General features: G+C 58.0%; 7 protein-coding genes across 7 annotated transcripts; 3 read left to right on the plus strand and 4 right to left on the minus strand.

Annotated features, from left to right (window-relative positions):
- Nucleotides 1-967: 967 nt before the first annotated feature.
- Nucleotides 968-4,070, minus strand: C8Q71DRAFT_751037 (uncharacterized protein). The gene is made up of 4 exons (XM_047923296.1): nucleotides 3,080-4,070; nucleotides 2,872-3,017; nucleotides 1,482-2,813; nucleotides 968-1,408 (listed from the first exon to the last, which is right to left on the minus strand). The coding sequence occupies exons 1-4, from the start codon at nucleotides 3,711-3,713 to the stop codon at nucleotides 1,334-1,336; spliced, it is 2,187 nt and encodes a 728-aa protein (XP_047780329.1). The 5' UTR covers nucleotides 3,714-4,070; the 3' UTR covers nucleotides 968-1,333.
- A 435-nt stretch (nucleotides 4,071-4,505) lies between these two features.
- C8Q71DRAFT_528973 (uncharacterized protein) lies at nucleotides 4,506-6,104 on the minus strand. The gene is made up of 3 exons (XM_047919153.1): nucleotides 5,820-6,104; nucleotides 5,117-5,195; nucleotides 4,506-5,062 (listed from the first exon to the last, which is right to left on the minus strand). The coding sequence occupies exons 1-3, from the start codon at nucleotides 5,980-5,982 to the stop codon at nucleotides 4,639-4,641; spliced, it is 666 nt and encodes a 221-aa protein (XP_047780330.1). The 5' UTR covers nucleotides 5,983-6,104; the 3' UTR covers nucleotides 4,506-4,638.
- A 52-nt stretch (nucleotides 6,105-6,156) lies between these two features.
- Nucleotides 6,157-6,751, minus strand: C8Q71DRAFT_705109 (uncharacterized protein; the record flags this gene model as incomplete). Its single annotated transcript, XM_047920427.1, has 4 exons — nucleotides 6,157-6,209; nucleotides 6,281-6,399; nucleotides 6,464-6,554; nucleotides 6,607-6,751. Coding segments are annotated over 4 exons (408 nt in total), but the record flags the coding sequence as incomplete, so codon positions are not given.
- Nucleotides 6,752-7,072: 321 nt separating this feature from the next.
- On the plus strand, nucleotides 7,073-10,698 carry C8Q71DRAFT_705248 (uncharacterized protein; the record flags this gene model as incomplete). Its single annotated transcript, XM_047920434.1, has 3 exons — nucleotides 7,073-7,541; nucleotides 7,604-8,760; nucleotides 8,935-10,698. The coding sequence occupies 3 exons, from the start codon at nucleotides 7,073-7,075 to the stop codon at nucleotides 10,696-10,698; spliced, it is 3,390 nt and encodes a 1,129-aa protein (XP_047780332.1).
- A 327-nt stretch (nucleotides 10,699-11,025) lies between these two features.
- On the minus strand, nucleotides 11,026-13,203 carry C8Q71DRAFT_751049 (uncharacterized protein). Its single transcript, XM_047923297.1, has 6 exons — nucleotides 13,087-13,203; nucleotides 13,014-13,025; nucleotides 12,917-12,967; nucleotides 12,804-12,863; nucleotides 12,115-12,755; nucleotides 11,026-12,064 (listed from the first exon to the last, which is right to left on the minus strand). Exons 1-6 carry the CDS (start codon nucleotides 13,129-13,131, stop codon nucleotides 11,194-11,196), a joined length of 1,680 nt encoding a protein of 559 aa, XP_047780333.1. The 5' UTR covers nucleotides 13,132-13,203; the 3' UTR covers nucleotides 11,026-11,193.
- Nucleotides 13,204-13,343: 140 nt separating this feature from the next.
- C8Q71DRAFT_856370 (thiamine pyrophosphokinase) lies at nucleotides 13,344-14,453 on the plus strand (the record flags this gene model as incomplete). Its single annotated transcript, XM_047927292.1, has 5 exons — nucleotides 13,344-13,570; nucleotides 13,625-13,697; nucleotides 13,765-13,860; nucleotides 13,912-14,257; nucleotides 14,320-14,453. 5 exons carry the CDS (start codon nucleotides 13,344-13,346, stop codon nucleotides 14,451-14,453), a joined length of 876 nt encoding a protein of 291 aa, XP_047780334.1.
- A 197-nt stretch (nucleotides 14,454-14,650) lies between these two features.
- C8Q71DRAFT_529052 (uncharacterized protein) lies at nucleotides 14,651-15,303 on the plus strand. The gene has a single exon (XM_047919154.1). It carries the CDS (start codon nucleotides 14,847-14,849, stop codon nucleotides 15,150-15,152), a length of 306 nt encoding a protein of 101 aa, XP_047780335.1. The 5' UTR covers nucleotides 14,651-14,846; the 3' UTR covers nucleotides 15,153-15,303.
- The last annotated feature ends 569 nt before the right edge of the window (nucleotides 15,304-15,872 follow it).

Consider the following 15,872-nt stretch of genomic DNA (forward strand, 5'->3'; position numbering starts at 1 on the left):
AGACCACTTCCTTATTCGTACAACAATGGTCACGGAGCTGGGATGCGCTTGCAGTGCCCCATGGGCGACCGGCTTGAATACCTTCCGGTGTGACTGCCTGGAAGTTTTGAAGTATCTCAGTTGCACAGCAAACGTCATAGTAGACACAAAGGCGTGCAGACGCGACTGGACTGAATAGCATGCTCCCTCGTAGCAGTTCTCCTAGTTTGTGCTAGTCACTGGCAACGCGTCCCTGTACCAGAACATGCGGTGCACAGCATCGGCGTAGTGAGAAGTCTGTGCATTCACCTGACTGACACATTAGAGTGCGTACCTCTAGCCCAGTATGTCTTCGAGTCAAATCTTCCTCACTGAGATAGCGTGAATTAGACCGCCATACTGCAGGCTAAAAAGGGAGGTATGCCGGTAAGCTCGGTGCTCATTGCGTATTGGATAGTGTTTGCGTGCGATTCCGTTGGTCGCAGAATACAAGCCAGTATGGATAGCGTGGTCAAGTCCGGTTCCATACTAGGAGGTTGGGCGCCTCTGTAATCCCGGAAAGGCAAGTTCAACCTGTTTGTCGCAAACATCCTCAGATCTCATCGGGTGCGGTCTGATCGCGTGGCGACAACTTGTGTGGTTTATCTCAATCAATACGCTAAGACGTTCCAAACCTCACGTCCCGAATTTCCCACCTTTCAGCCGTTGCACAGTAGATATAAGACAGGGCTCATCCACAATCATCCAGTGACATGGGTGTGACCGGGCTTCGGAGGCACCATACGAGGTAGTTTCTGGGTGGAAGCGCCAGCAAAGCGCGTAACGCTCCGAGCTCGTAAAGCTAATGCGATCTTCATGTTTCCTTTGTCAGAGGATCGATTTGCACAGGTTTGTGCGCGTTTCGCTTCTCGACAAAACTGTGCGGATGAAATTCTTTCAGAGCACCGATTGAAGCCTCCATTAACTTAGCGCCGATTGTCACGCAAGCCTGGATGGTTGTGGATGAGCCCTGTCTTATATCACGATGACATTGTGTCCTGTGTTCATATCCACTACAAGTATTGTACACTACGAAGGCTTTTATCGGTGGGTGGCGGTACTATCACTACCCGAGTTTAGCTCTAAACCGTACTGCAGACGCGGCCTCACGCGTTGCGATAACAGATACGCGGAGAGGCAGTCCTTCCCGTCCTGCACGCTGGAGTACACAAGAGTCACCATGGTGACAATAGTACCTCGCGCTATCAAAGAACAAGGCGGCCTTCTCAGTCCTACAACAAGGTCACTCGACAATTGGTTGATTGTCGCCTAGGACGCCTGTGTTGTACTGCAAACTCGCAGAGAGGCACCGTCCTTATCCCTGGTAGGCAAAGGAGACTGCGCCGTACAGCCCTGCTTCCCGGCCTAGAAGTCCATGGCCGTGCAACACCTGCGCAGCGAGACTCAGTCAGCACGCCATGCACTTGGGATACCCCGAGGGTACGAACGATGGATGTACTCACCTCCAGCTTTCGGGAGTGCCATCCTATACCACTGCTGACGTTGCCGTTAGCATCCGAGAGCCGTTCGAGCGCAAGGCGCCACGGGTGCCCGGGCGGAAGGTCTCTCTTCAAGACACTAACATCGCTCTCCCCGCCGAGTTCCGCCACCCAGCCGCTCGCCACATCGACGTACCACGCCCGACCGCCCTTGCTCTTCATGACTCGCCATGAGCTCGCGCCCGAGGCCAGACTGGCCAACAGCGACGCGGCGAGCTCGATGACTCGTAGGCGCGTCGGGGGCTCGGCTGCCTTTCTCTTGCTCGGGTTCAGGCTGAACGAGAAGGGCAGCGTGCATAGCGGGCGGATGATTTGTGCGTGCAGCGTGATGGGTACTTGGCGCACCGGCACAGGCTGCGCGCCATACCCGAGCTCGGGCGTGCTCGCCACAAGGGTGAGTACCTCCACGTTGGGCGCCTTCGTCTTGAGGAAGTCGGCCACCGCGCCGAGCTCGAGCGAGCGAATGTAAGACAGGCCGAGCGAACGCATATACGGCTGGGGAACGAAGGTGTCGCGTAGGTGGGCACGAGTCAACGGCGCGCTTGAGAGATCGAGGTAGACTAGATTGCCGCTAGTGAAGCATGGAGCGTTGGCGAGGATATCGTCTAGGTCTTCAGCGGAGAGGGGGGACGGCCACGTCGGGTCGCCGTACAGGCTGAGCTCACGGATGTCCCTCGTGCAAGGTGCGCCCACAAGGAAATGGCGGATGCTCTCGCCCGTAAGCCAGTTGCATCGCTCCAACGACAGGGACTGCAGGTGGATGGTGGTAGATGTCCCGAGCAGAGCGAGCAGGTCGGGAGTGATGCGAGTGCAAGAGAGGTCGAGATGCGTGAGGGAGGGGAATGCTAGTACGAACGGATGAAGAATGTGAGGCTGGATGGACTTCACGCCTCGTAGACCAAGCCGCTGCAGCCCGGGGAAAGTAAGCGGCTCCTCCACAGTGTTGCGACTTTTGGGACGGCCGCGTTCGCGAGGTCCTTCGTCATCGCTGTCACTTGCCTGTCCGTCCAAGTCGTCGATTAGATGCTCCGTGACAAATTGAGTGAGGGCGTTCACGAAGACGGCGCTGATGCAACCAGTAAGGTCGATCGCCTCTAGCTCCTTGCATTCACGACGTCGCTCGCGCTCCTCTTCCTCCGCATCATTCGGGTCAAAGATGACTAGGTCACGGCCCCGTGATGGCCTGCCCCGACCGCGAGACGCTGACCCTCGCAGAAGGAGCTCTTTCAGGACGGGGAACGTGAGCGCCCCATCCATATATTCGGTCGCGCCGAATGCCAGGAGGCTTGGCATTTCCTACGATGCGTCGGTAGGTCAGTACCACCATATTGATCTCACACGTGCGTCGGCTGACCTTGAGTACGGAGTCCAGTCTCTCGCCGGTGACGAAACGATTGTTGACGCCTTCCTCTACGGAGCGCCTCATGCCAATCGTGCGGAAATGATTGAAGTCCAGATGGCGCACGTATCGGCCGACGTGCGAGATCTCCAAGGAAGGGACTATATCCAAGCGCGATTAGCTTCCTTTTTGAACCGATCAATAAGGTATGGATTGTACTGACCGTACATTCCAGGATTTTCGTGCTCCATGACGTCGCGCACAACATCACTGATTGAGCGAATGAGTTTCCATCGCGGCGGGCTCTTGCTCTTCTGTCGCAGACGCCTCGGGCTCGGCTCGCGGCTTGCGAGAGGAGTGAGTAATTCAGGGGGGATAGATCCGTCCGGAGCGCTGAGTTTTCGGAGGACCTTCTCATGCAAGTCGAGAGCGGCGATCTTGTCTGTGCTCTCTTGGGCGAGGGCGGCGGTCTCCGCCGCCTGGATGGTCTGCCCCAGAATGAACGCGGCCTGCTCCTGTTCGGAGTCATCGCCCTCGCCGCAGGTGATCTCGTCTACGAGGGCGAGCCAGCTGCGGGGCAGGCTGACTTCGACCTTGCGCCATAGCCACGGCTTCGTAGCCTCGTACCATGCGTGACTCACAAGGCAGAGATTTTTTAGGGTGCGCTTGGAGACGGAGTCGACCCAGCACGCGGGGGGATACGAGGACGGTAAGGTGGTCGGTACATCGCCTTCAGCATGCAGGATGGGGTCTAGCGAGGATGTCAGAGGGGGGCAGCCAGCGGCGTAGATGTGAGCACAGATTACGGAATACAATTCCGGCGGGTATTGACTGAGTGAGCAAGATTCCGAGGCCATTCTAGGGTATGCCGTGGTTAGTGGACGGTGAACGGAGTGTGTGCAGCGTGCGCGGACGGATATTTAACGCGAGCTCGACTGCAGCATGGGCAGGAGGGCCGAGGCATGGTCCGGGGCCCTTTTATGGGGGAGGAACAAAGGCGGAGGTCACCGGGGTAGGTCAGGCAGCTGCAACGCGCATTGGAATTGACAACATTTTGCAGTCATCGACGTGATCGCGCACGCGCCCCCTGTGGCTGATGCTCGGCTCGGCGCTTGTCCCTCGGTTGTGTGCCACGCTCGCCGCTCGCCACCCAGAATGCTGCAGATCCCTCCTCCGATGTCGCTTCGCGCACTCATGCAACTGTACATACTGCCTGCGTTCTGAAAAAAATGATGTGAACGTGCTCGCCCGGTGGAACAGGAGACACGAGTCCATACGCATTCCGACAAACGTTCCGCGCCATCACCGTGACCATGGCCTGAGATCCAGATCATGTACATACGAAGGCAAATGGCGCCACGACGCATTTCCCAGGAGTCGATGAGAACCCCACCAGTACAGAAAGTTGCATCCGCGAGAAGAGATACGAAGGCTAATTTATTGCCAATCATTGAGACTCTCCCTAGTTCTGGATCCACCCTAATCGGACTAGACTCGCGGACATGACGGTTCTATTGAGCCCACATTGTCAAAGTGGTGTTCTGAATAGGTTGTGAGTGCATAGCATTGAGGCGTACCGGCGTCAGAACTACTCAATTGCTCGTCATGGATGAAGCGATCCGCCCATTGGGCCTGGCGAGGCAAAAGCGTACCTACGCGAGTGGTTTCAAGCGTCGCATCGTGACGGCCAGGCTGCTGCACCTGACTTGCTCTTATACAGGGCGCTTCCGTCTGCTGACTTCCGAGCAGCATGGCTTGCGACCGGCTGTTCGACTTGGCCAGTCAACCACAGCGCCTTCTCAGAATTGACGCGCTCGTGGGGACCGCGCCGTCGCAGAGGCATGCGCTACTACACGGCAGTTCATCGTTGGTTGGGGAACGATGCTTCGGCTGCATACATTGGCAACCTGACCCGCCATGCACGTTCAGCCTTTGCAAAATCCAGCTGGTGAGACGTCTCACCAGGCCGGGAAGGCTATTACGTTTGTGTGTATCCGCTGGACCACGTTCGCAAGACGTAGAGCAAACGACGCGAGACTGCGAGGGTAGGAGGTCTTCTCGCGCAATACGCGAAGCCCTTCCTCCGCTACTTTCTGCGATGCAATAATGCCCCCAGCCATATCCCTGGGTTAGCGTGGTGAACGTTTGAACACCCGAAGTGAAGATTATCCGACCAGCATGCGAGGCCATGCTCGCGTCGGTCTTTCTGCAGCCATACACCCGTCAATTTATTGCGCGATTCCCTTATATATTCGCTTACAGCAAAGAACAGGCCATATGACACAGAGTCACCCAGCTGTGTTGATGTCTCTGAGTCGTGAGGCATGCCACTTGGCACACTAGAAAAAAGTCGTCAATTGAGCGAATTAGTGTTCAGCCAGCGGGGAGGCGAGCGGCCTCACTGAGTCGGTGGAGCCATCGCAAACAGACAATTCTCGAAGGAGCTGTAAGCGAGTCTCATGAATACTCGCACGTTCGAGCATATGGACACTGATTAAATGCCACCACTGGTCCCGCTATTCAACGGAAGGAGCAACGGGAAGCGTTCGGATAATGTGGGCAATTACCAGGAGCCCGGGGTATCCTTCCAGCCCATGTTTCGCCCAGCCCTACCGCAGCCCACATTCCCTGCGCTCGCAACGAGCCCCGCGGGGCACCCCATCTTTGCGCAGCCACGCTCTCTCTCGCGCAATACGGTGACACTGGCGTTCAGTCGCGCGAAGATCAGCCCATCAGCATCGGGTGCTCGGGGCAGGCCTATTAGCGTGCAAATGTCGGCGACGGATGATGTATGAGCGCCGAGGGGAAAGCGGTATGGCCACATGTACTTCGCAGGCATGCTCTCCTACGGACTGTCCCCACTTCCACGCCGCATAACAGTCGTCGGACCTAAGGGTCAGCGGGACGTAGTGTGGTCTCGGCCAGGTGGGTGTCACAAGGTTTATGGAGAATAGTGGACGCACCATTTGCTCGGTAGCGACGGCGAGCGTATGGTGCATCAGCCATTGCGAGCAGGCCGCGAACTGGCCCTGCATTCCATGTCAGTGGTACCTGCGACTCCTCCGACACGAGTGAGCCTATGAGATGAATGGAATTGACGCACCCGGGAGTCGGGATCACGGGCATAAGTGACACTCATCTAGAAGCAGTCAGAACGGTACAAGAAAACGACGCATCGCGTGAAACCCAAGATACGGCCGCAGAGATACGGCGACAATACACTAGCACTGCGTTACAGTAGAGCAAGCACATCACAAGAGGCGAGTAGCAGAGACCATATTGAACCCGCGATTTTCGATGTTAGGCACGGACGTAGAAATCATACTGACTCAGCATCCATGCCAAAGAGAAGGCTGAGCAGAAGGTTGGAAGCGCAGGCACACATATGAGAGCGAAGACATGGGGGTAGGAACTGGTTGCTTACTGGACACAATCACCGTGCTTAAAACTGGACCCGGGAGCTTTGCGTTACCGAAGAAGAAAATCTCCGAGCCAAAGTGCCCGAACGCGAAGAGATAGCTGAACAGCGCAAGGTCATATACCCTGCGTGGCGAAGATGAAGGTAAGGGATGAATTGGCAGGTCGTCACAGACTGGAACAGACTCACGGTTTAACGTTGATGTAATACGCTGCGTAAAGACGTATGGCGGCCGAGGTGAGCGTCCAGATGGCGAATGTCCTCGCCTGAAGAGGGGTGACTGCAACCGGGAGCTTCAGTCAAGAAGCGGCGCTGATAATAAGTATTCATACCTGGCTGCGAGGCTGTGTTGTATATTCTCCGCGTCAACTTGATGGTGGCAAAGTTCTGCGCAGTGTTGAACGCGGCCATCACAGCGACGATAAGCTGCCATGTGGGAAGCCATCCCTCTGCTTGCGGAAGCAGTCCAAGCAAACCTGTGGGTCGTTAGCTATACGTTTGTGCGCAGGAGGAAGGATAGCGGGTTGCTCACTGTCGAGGAAGGCCATGGTCGGGGAGAAAGAGGCACGCGACGTGCCAGGACGCGTCGCGTCGCGCCTCAGACGTGGAGCTGAACTGGCTCGACTGGGGCGCCCATGCCGGATTTGGGTGCGGCCGCGGATCGCCCGAAATTGAGTGTGGGAAAATAGAGACCCGCGTCCAGCCAATGCCGGCGCGAACTAGCACACACTACCGCCAGGCTCGGCGTCGGCGACGAGTTCTCCTTCGTCCTCGTTGCTTGCAACGTCCACCACCTGAATGGCCTCGACGACAGCCGTCGTCCCCGCTATCCCCCATGACAGGCCATCTGCGGTACGGACGAACTCCATCACGAGCACGGCAAGTTCTGGGGGCGCGTCGTTAAGGCGTCGGTCGGCCACGCGGTCGAGGTCGGTCCTCTCACAGGTCAAGCGGGGCAAGAGCCAAGGGCCACCGGGAGACCGCAAAAACACAGTGGACGACGATGCACACTCTATTCTCAACTTCGGGGATCCCTTGCCGCCTGTCCCCGCCATGCTTTACGCGGAGCCGGAGGAATTGGCGTCTGTTTTGCCACAGAGCGCGCCAGCAGCTCAGCACCGTCCACGAACAGCGGGTTCGCAACACCGAGCACAGGGTGCGACTCGAGAGGCGGGGACCAGGAGCCTGACAGCGGATGCTGGTACGGTGGAGGCAGCGAAGAAGCCTTGGGAGACGAGGTCTGAGGGAGGTTCTATCAGAGGGGTACGTGCATGACAGGCTCTGAGGTGAGCCATGTTCACCTAAATACTGACGTTCTACAGATAAAAGCGCGGTCGCGTGCACTCAGTCTGCCCCGCCAGGCCTTCAGGGCAAATATCTCGTCCGACTCATCCCCTGAACCGAGTCCCCAAACGCCAGGGCAGGAAATGAAGCCGTTCCTTCAAATGCGGACCGGAAACCCTGGCTATCGAAATCCCAGAGATTCCATGCTGTCGACGTCTTCCTCGTCGCTTTATCCTGCTTCAACGGCCACGGGGACCTTCACGGAATCATCCTTCCCGTATTCTATCGACGATGATCTCGAGGAGCGGCTGAGACCCGTTGTTCCTGAGATCTTCTCTGCAGATAAACCAGAGTTCGATGGGGACGACGTTTCCTACAGGCTGCGCCTGCTGGTCAACAATAGCTATTTCCTTCCGCCCGCGCACGCGAAGCCTTCACCATTATCGTTGAACCCTCAGAATGCTGCCGGCCAGAAGGTATCGCCCAAACCATCTGCTACATTTCTGGACTTCTTTCGTCTGGGGAAGTCCAAGTCGAAGCCGACGACTCCGTACACTACCTCACCTCCTGCTGTGGACCAACCAGGTCCTATCCTTCGCACTACCTCGGATTCGACAACAGCATCAGGCTTCATCCTTCGCCCCCATGCTCGTTCATTGCCGCAGACACCAGTCTACACCATCCCCGCTCCGAGCACCAGCCGAGTAGTCGTGGTGCGTGAACGGATGGATGACCTAGCAGCTGCAGCGAAGGAAGCCGAGCAAGACCTGAGGACTCGTGCCGTGCGCAAAACACGGAGTCAGTCTATTATTAGACCTCAGCCCTCCCATCTGGATGTCATTGATCCTACGGATGCAGTCGACCTACCTCCCCCGTCCTCAGGCTATCCGTTCACAGTTCAAGCATCCGCGGTGTATGGTGTTAACGTGTCTGGCGCACTTGGCGCCGCGGTCCTGGCTGAGCAGCTACCACCCCATAGCCCTGGGGCTTGGTCGAGCAGCACGGAGGACGACGCTTGGCGGAAGGCGTTACTGGCAGAAGCTGTCCACCATTCACTCAACAACTCAGTGGATACGTCCTTTGCGTCAGGATTTACAGACCGCTCGGCTCTGACCTCCCCTACCGGCCCTTCGAGGAGTGGCTCTTCGGGACATACATCGCAGCCGTCAGATGCGTTCTCGTCAGGGACGCAGTTCCGGTCCGTCACAGATGCGTCAAAGGGCGGATCGTCAGGGCATGCCTCGCAGCCATCCGAGGCTTTTTCACAAGGTACAAATGCCCTGTCGTTCTCGGGGCCCTCACGGGCTGGTTCCTCCGGACATGCGTCTCAGCCATCTGGTTCATTCTCGCAGGCGATTCACTCGACGCCCAAGCAGATGATCGGACAGCGGATCCTAGAAAACCTGTATGTCGCCACAGAAGCCGATGAGCCGCAAAGTCCCACTACGCCTACACAAGCGAGGGCGCCCTCGAGTGCGAACAGCCAAACAACCTTCTCGAGTGTGTCGAGCTTCGCAGGCCAGCGGTCACCGCGACATGACCCGTGCTCGCCTCCCATACGCGTAGAGAGCCCCACGCGGACTGCTGCCCTTCCACCGCCCCCGCGCAAGCCGATGATCAACCCGACGTTCTCACATTCTCAGCCCGACCTCACGGATCCAGATATCGAGCCCGCACGTCCGTCGCTACAGGCTTTGCGGAAGGTCATGTCGTCTCCTGGCCTCTCTGAGTCGCGCGAGGCTTTCGAGACAGCGGGTTTTCGGGCGGCGTCACCGATGTCCATCTCGCAGAGGTTGTCGATGCGGATATCACCAGTCATGCTGAATGCCGAAGCGATTCCCTCCCAGTCGTCCTACCGCAGCTTCATGAGTCAACTTTCCTCACACTCGCGTGTCTCCGATGACCTCTCGTACGTGACGCCGGAGGATACGGACGTGGATCAGACGTTGCAGAATAGGCCATCTGTGACAGTGTCGATGGTGACTGAAGGCAGGCCGTCAATCACGACGTCAGAGTATTCAGTCCCCTCGCCGACAGCATCTGCATTCCATGATGCCATCTTTGGCAGCATAAGATCGCCGTCCTCGTTGTCGCGGAGAAGTTACCTGCCTGAAGGCTCCGGTACCTCGCGGAGTGTGTCCCCTGTGTCCCCTACCGTGAGTGCCGAGTTCCCCTATGGTCATGCTCCGTTGCCTCCGCCGCGAATATCTGTCTCGTCGCTGGTGCCGACAGCGTTGGCGCCACCTCCCAGATCATCTCCCAGAGCCTCGCCCAAGCTTCCACCTTCGCCATTACGCCCTACGGCAGAGGCACATCCATCACCTCCTGCAGATCGCCCCTTCTCCATTCGGTCCATAGGGTCAGGGTCAATCCCAGAGACATCCCCCGAGTCCGCTGCGTTCCCTTCCCCCTCCTCTCCGCGCTCATTAGCAGATCGTCGAGGCCATGCTTCACCACTCGCCCTCCGCATTCCGGAAGAGTTCCTGCCTCCGACCATTCATTCCGCGCCAGGTCCCGCGTCACCCGCAGATTTCTTCGACAAGATCGAGTCGACCATGGATGAATTGGAATCGACCGAAGGCAGCGAGGACGAGGACGAAGAGGAAGAGGAAGAGGAGGAGGAGAAGGAGGAGAAGGAGGCGTTGTCGCCTCCGCGACCGCCTTTCTCGCATTCCCGGAGCGATTCACAGCAGACCATGCGCAGCGCTTCTGCGACGTCTTCGAAGTCGTCAATCATGCGTCTAGGGAACTATTCTACGCCTTCGCTGCGGCCCCCGACATTGCGCCAGGAGGAGCCTGCTCAGCTCAGCGATGTTGACCGGAAAAAGCCCATTTCGAACGTGCCTGTGCGGCCTCGCCGTCGGAGCTTCTTCTCGTCCAAGAAAAAGGGTCTGAAGAACATTGATATCCCGCTGTTGCCGTTCAGGGATATCAATACTTCCCAGGGTGAGGGCGGCTCCGACTTGACTCCCGAATACGAGCCCAGGCGGAGACGAGCCACCGCGGACGCTGAGCAGAAGCCTCGGCTGCCCAAGCGGGAGTCGATGCTGCAGTTCGAAGGGATGCTCGACCAGTACGCGCAGGCGGAGCGTGAGCGGATCAAGCGGATCACCACCAGCGTGTCGGGTTCACAACGTTGATGTTTACTGTACGTAGGCCATACATCTAACCTTCTGTCGTCCATTTATTTGCTATTTACGCATTCTCATCCAGTTGTATTCATACCTTGCATTCTGCTACTTACCTGCTCATCGTCAATTCGCAGCTTACTGATGTCCCCTGCACCATATCTCCTCTACTTCCGCCTTCTGTACATACCCACGCCAGCAAATACCTCCCATACATACACTCGTTTGTCCATTTCGCCTGCCTCTCAACCTGTTTATACCAATGCCGCTGCCGTTGGCTTACATTATCACATAGCTATTCGTTCGGTGACTTGGGCCCCTTCACAAGTATCTTGCATCTCACATATATTGTTCGGTGTATATAGCGGCCTAGAAATACAGTACAGCGGCAAACGAACCTGTCGTGCAAGCAATCCAGAATGACAGCAATCAGAGCGATGATCGTAACGTGTAGCCGTTTTCTCGTTCGGGTCGTCTAAGTGTGTGTTACGTATGTATGGGCGAGCATTAGGAGCCTCCCTGACTCTTCCTCCACGATGAGAGCGACAAGAAACCGACAACCAGGAGCGCAGCGCCCGCGCCGACGAGCCCTGGAACATACAGATACCAAGTCCGATCTTCGTCGCCAGCGTCCGTGTCCGACGACCGGTAGTTTTCAATGATCGAGCTGGACAAGTCGCCGGACGTCTCTCTCTTCCGCCGCCTCCTGGGCTGGGCCTGTGGCGGGTCGGCCGAGTGTACCTCGGTATGCACCTTCTCGCTGTGTCGCCCGGAACTTGACGACGCCGGCCCCGAGCGCGTGCCGGTGCTGCGCCTGTCCCCGTTCTCCGCGCCCGACCCGACGCCAGAGCCCACGTCGGAGTCGCTCTCGGGCGGCAGGAGCGGTACGTCGAGGGACGGCACGAGCGCCCTTGCACGTTCGAAGTAGCGCCGGGCGCATTCGCGGTCTCGTCGCCAGCCCTCTGTTCCGCCTGGACTTGCGCTAGAGGCGGCGAAGCCGTGCCCGTGGCCGGTGCTGCCGCTGACTACGAGGGGGGTGCGCAGGGAGGACAGCCCGGCGTACGCGGAGGACAGTAGGGGGGCAGCTGCGCCTTCGAGGTGGAGGATCCCGGCGGAAAGGAAGAGGTCTGCGAGTCCTGATGTTCCGCCTATACGGCCAAGGTAGTATGCGAGTGTTCCCGGAGTTGGCGGTGGAGAGGGTGAGGTCTCGGGGATCGAAGGTGTGGGTGTTGTTGGCTCTGTATCGGTTGATGATTCAAGAGACCCGGTGGACGTTGCTATGTCTGGTGACAGATCTGGGACTCTAGATTGCACGGGGAGATAGTGCGTCGCTAAGCGGATCGCGGCAGAGGGCACACGGGCTTGGTGCCATGCACGCCTGTACCACAATGAGCACCGTGTCCAACTGAGTCATACAATGTGACTTACACGAAGTATTCGAAGGCTTCTTCGTATGATTCCCGGATGTCATACAGGTCTAGAGCGATCAGGACGAGGCTTGTAGGGTCCATGTTGTACGTTGACTCCACCGTCAATCCCGAAGAGGACGCCCATGGGTACGAGCTGACCGTTGACGAAGCTAGACTCTCTGGAACAGGCCCTACAACGAGCGACGGCCAGATGACCGACTCTGCCTTCTCTAGGTGTAATGTGAGTAGGCGCCCGGAGGCCCTATGCAGCGACTCGACGGAGGAATAGGAGGACGTGAGGCTAAGCGGGGCGTTATGCTGACTCGACGGACCCGGGGAAGCGGGATAGGAGGGGTTAGAGCGTGGCGGGTGACGCTGGTGCGGGAAGACGAACCCGTGCTCGTCTAGGGAGGAGGAGACGGGTGAGGAGAGCGCGGGCGAAGACATAGGGTCGTCCAGGTCGGAGAGGAGGCCATTCTCGAGGGAAGCCGCGAAGCTACTGGAGATGCCGGGGTCTGAGACGACCGCAAAGGAAGAGTGCGTGGACTGGGATGCGGTGGATGTCGTTGAGGTGGTGCGTTCGCGTGCGGAGGTCCGCGAGGCCTGCGGCTCGAGCTGCCAGACCGAGTTGGCTGTGTCTACATTGCCGTACAACCTCCCCTATAATGTCTCAGTAGGATTCACGAGCAAAGCTAGAGCCGCATATACCTTCACGATGGGTGGCTGCCCTCGTACGCCTGCCATAAGAAAGTTCCGTTCAATGACGACCTAAACCCGACTTCGTTACGTCAATCCACGGCCATGCCTGAAGGGACACTCACGGATACATCATCCTCTGCAGTCTCATACGGCACCAGCAGCAATACCGTCGCCTACGGTCCATTAGTCCACAATACCACCATCGCCAACGAAACCGACCTGATCATGAGACTGAATAACCCGTCCCCAGTCAGTGCCATACGCCACCTACAATCAGCTCGTGAGCACGTACCTGATGCCAGGAATACGACTGGTAGTAATCGTGGACCCTGTCCATCTCTGCGCATCTCCCGTCGCGAGCGTGGTGGCGGTCAGAGGGCAAGGGGGAGAAGCGAGGAGTGGACTCGAGCTGTGCAGCGGAAGAGGGCGCGGCCGCCAGTAGCACGCGTCCGGGATCGATCACGTGCGCGTCTCATTGGGCACCGTCTCGCGACGCGCTCTGGCGCCTTCTGGCGCCCGGCCTGGCCGCGTACGCGACCCTCGGATGCGATGGCGGACGTCTCGTGGTCGCTGCCCTTCTTCGACCCGTCTCCTCACTTGGCTGTGGACCGCCGGTATGCCTTGATTATCCTGAACCAGCCTTTCTCGTTCCCTCTGCTGAGGAGGCTCTGGAACGCGTGCTCATGGCGCTGTTGTGCGGACGGAGGAGGAAATCGTTTGCACGACTTGCTGAAGGATATTCAGGAGGGTGACGGTCAAAGAGACCAGAGATCATTGTGAGTCTGTGCATACCATGCTTTACTGCGTGCTCGACGTTGGAGGGCGCGTAGGTACCGACCTAATCTCATCAAGGGCGACCTCGACTCGCTGAGGGATGACGTGAGAGAGTACTATGCGTCCCATGTAAGGCAGCCCCAAAAGCACGACGAGGCATGCGTTGTGAACTAGACACCTCTCATGTCTTAGCTAGGGCGTCCCAGTGGTCCACGATCCCGACCAGTACGCAACCGACCTGATGAAATGCATACGCGCGCTCGAAGAGAAGGATACAGCTGAAGGGACTCAGGTACCCGTTCTGTCATATCGTGTATAGACTGGTGACCACTAACGAGAACAGTCTGACCTCATTCTCATAGGCGGACTGTCCGGAAGACTCGACCAAACAGTTCATACACTCTCGCTTCTACACAAACTACGCAAGGGGCGCATGCGCATCTTCGCCGTAACAGATGACAACCTCGCCTGGGTCCTAGATGAGGTACGCTCCATCACCCTAGCCCTCAAACCCCCATTTCCTGCCTCTACTTCCGCTTCCATGCCTAACACACATTCCACCATCCCACCATCCCAGGGCACCCACCACATAACCGTCAATCATGCCGTCTTCGGGCCGACCTGTGGCCTACTCCCCGTTGGGGTAGACTCGACGGTTCTCACCACCACCGGCCTGCGCTGGAACCTTAGTGCGCACGTTCGCTGGTCACCGAGAGTTTGCAGCGCTGACATGACCTCTTTCCCTTGACAGCGGACGCCGAGTCGTCGTTCGGCGGCCTCGTCTCGACGTCGAACCACCTCGTGCCCGAGCAGAAAACCGTCACGATCACGACGTCGAAGCCGATATGGTGGACGATGGAGCTGCGCCCGGAGGGCTTGCGGTGAGGCTCGAGGCGGTAGGGGAGTGGACAACTATTAGTAGACATGATTGTGTTCAGAATAGACGGTGCTAGGTTTAGATGTCTTATTCTTGGATGATGCAGCACGTAAGTATGCAAAAAAAGTATCCAAGATGTGTTGGAAGGCACTCGTGGATCATATCTCCGACTATAGCAGGATCATCCTGGGCATGCCGTCCTTGGCCGCTCTTCTACTCCCCAACCACAAGTATAGCACGCACCCCATTTCCACCATCAAACCATCCACACCATTGGTAAGTAGCATCAATCTACATACTGTGCTGTAGACGAGCCGCCCATCCGGACCGTTCACAACGATGCACTCGCATTGACATCGCTCGTACATCGCTCAGGCAGCCCCGGACCCAAACGTCCAGCCATGTCCACACCCGTCTCCTCCGCCCCTCCCCCGCACCCTCCCCCGCCCACAATAACCGTGCTTTACTTCGCGGGGGCCTCCACCGCGACCGGGCTCACCACCGAGTCCGTCGCCCTTCCCTCCGCACAATATCCGCTCACCGACCTTGCTGCACTCCTCTCGGCCCGGCATCCCCACGCAGGCCTCGGCGCGATCCTCGCGCAGAGCAACTGGGCCGTGGACGAGGAGATGGTGGACGACCCCGCGGTGGTCGTCCTGCGGGGCGGGGAGGAGGTCGCGGTGATCTGCCCGGTATCTGGTGGATGATGAGATGAGATGGTGAGATCGACGATGGGAGGCTTGGGGCCTCTTGGGGCGTTGTTGGCCGGCGGTGGCAAGCTAGTAGCAAATCTGAATCTGCCGGCGCGAGGACCGAGGAACGTTCGTACTAGTACTCATGACAGCCTGAGTCTACTTCACTGGTTTGTTCTGTACGGTGCCGCGTACGGCGGTCATTGCGCGCGGTTCGACGTCTACATACTCGGCGCCGTGCCGCTGAAGAGGCAAGAGCACGTTGTATATCCGTAGCACTCATCCAAACACGTGCATGGTGGTTCTCTTGCTGCAGCTAAGTCGAGACTCGCGGAAGTATGCAGACGCTGTGAAGCGGCGCAGATCCCGGCGGCTCGTCGCTGAAATAGCGCAAGGCTTGCTGCATGCATAACCGGGCTCTATCCCTGCAGCAGAGACGCGTCCTAGCGTTGTCCGTCCAGAGCAAGGCACAGCGAGTGGTCCTGGGAAGACGATGCGCGCCATAGTGCGCCAATATCGACATCAGACGGCTGCCAGAAGATGCAGTCATACCTCAGACATATACCCTCGACTGAGAACGCCCTGGCACGCGCGCGCGTCGGAGAGTCGGCTAGCCTTGGCACGCAGTGCACCGCCGCACGTTCATCCCTGCGGGGGGGCCCACAGCGGACGTGTATTTATAGTGCCCGGTTCACTCTCCCGCCCGCGTGCCCACGCCCCGCTCCCTCTTCAGCA

The sequence above is a fragment of the Rhodofomes roseus genome (genome assembly GCF_022264815.1).
Source record: "Rhodofomes roseus strain CIRM-BRFM 1785 chromosome Unknown C8Q71scaffold_7, whole genome shotgun sequence".
NCBI lineage: Eukaryota > Fungi > Basidiomycota > Agaricomycetes > Polyporales > Fomitopsidaceae > Rhodofomes > Rhodofomes roseus.

Excerpts from the sequence above, each read along its gene's own strand:
- C8Q71DRAFT_751037 (XM_047923296.1), bottom strand. The coding sequence starts at position 3,713 with ATGGCCTCGGAATCTTGCTCACTCAGTCAATACCCGCCGGAATTGTAT. Across the intron at positions 2,814-2,871 it reads GACTGGACTCCGTACTCAAG|GAAATGCCAAGCCTCCTGGC; the intron begins GTCAGCCGACGC and ends GACGCATCGTAG. Across the intron at positions 1,409-1,481 it reads GGCACTCCCGAAAGCTGGAG|GTGTTGCACGGCCATGGACT; the intron begins GTGAGTACATCC and ends CTCGCTGCGCAG.
- C8Q71DRAFT_528973 (XM_047919153.1), bottom strand. The coding sequence starts at position 5,982 with ATGCCCGTGATCCCGACTCCCGGGTGCGTCAATTCCATTCATCTCATA. Across the intron at positions 5,196-5,819 it reads CCGTCGCTACCGAGCAAATG|TGTGCCAAGTGGCATGCCTC; the intron begins GTGCGTCCACTA and ends ACTTTTTTCTAG. Across the intron at positions 5,063-5,116 it reads CATATGGCCTGTTCTTTGCT|AAAGACCGACGCGAGCATGG; the intron begins GTAAGCGAATAT and ends GTATGGCTGCAG.
- C8Q71DRAFT_751049 (XM_047923297.1), bottom strand. The coding sequence starts at position 13,131 with ATGGACAGGGTCCACGATTACTACCAGTCGTATTCCTGGCATCAG. Across the intron at positions 12,864-12,916 it reads CTGCAGAGGATGATGTATCC|GTCGTCATTGAACGGAACTT; the intron begins GTGAGTGTCCCT and ends AGTCGGGTTTAG. Across the intron at positions 12,065-12,114 it reads GAAGCCTTCGAATACTTCGT|GCGTGCATGGCACCAAGCCC; the intron begins GTAAGTCACATT and ends ATTGTGGTACAG.
- C8Q71DRAFT_529052 (XM_047919154.1), top strand. The coding sequence starts at position 14,847 with ATGTCCACACCCGTCTCCTCCGCCCCTCCCCCGCACCCTCCCCCGCCC.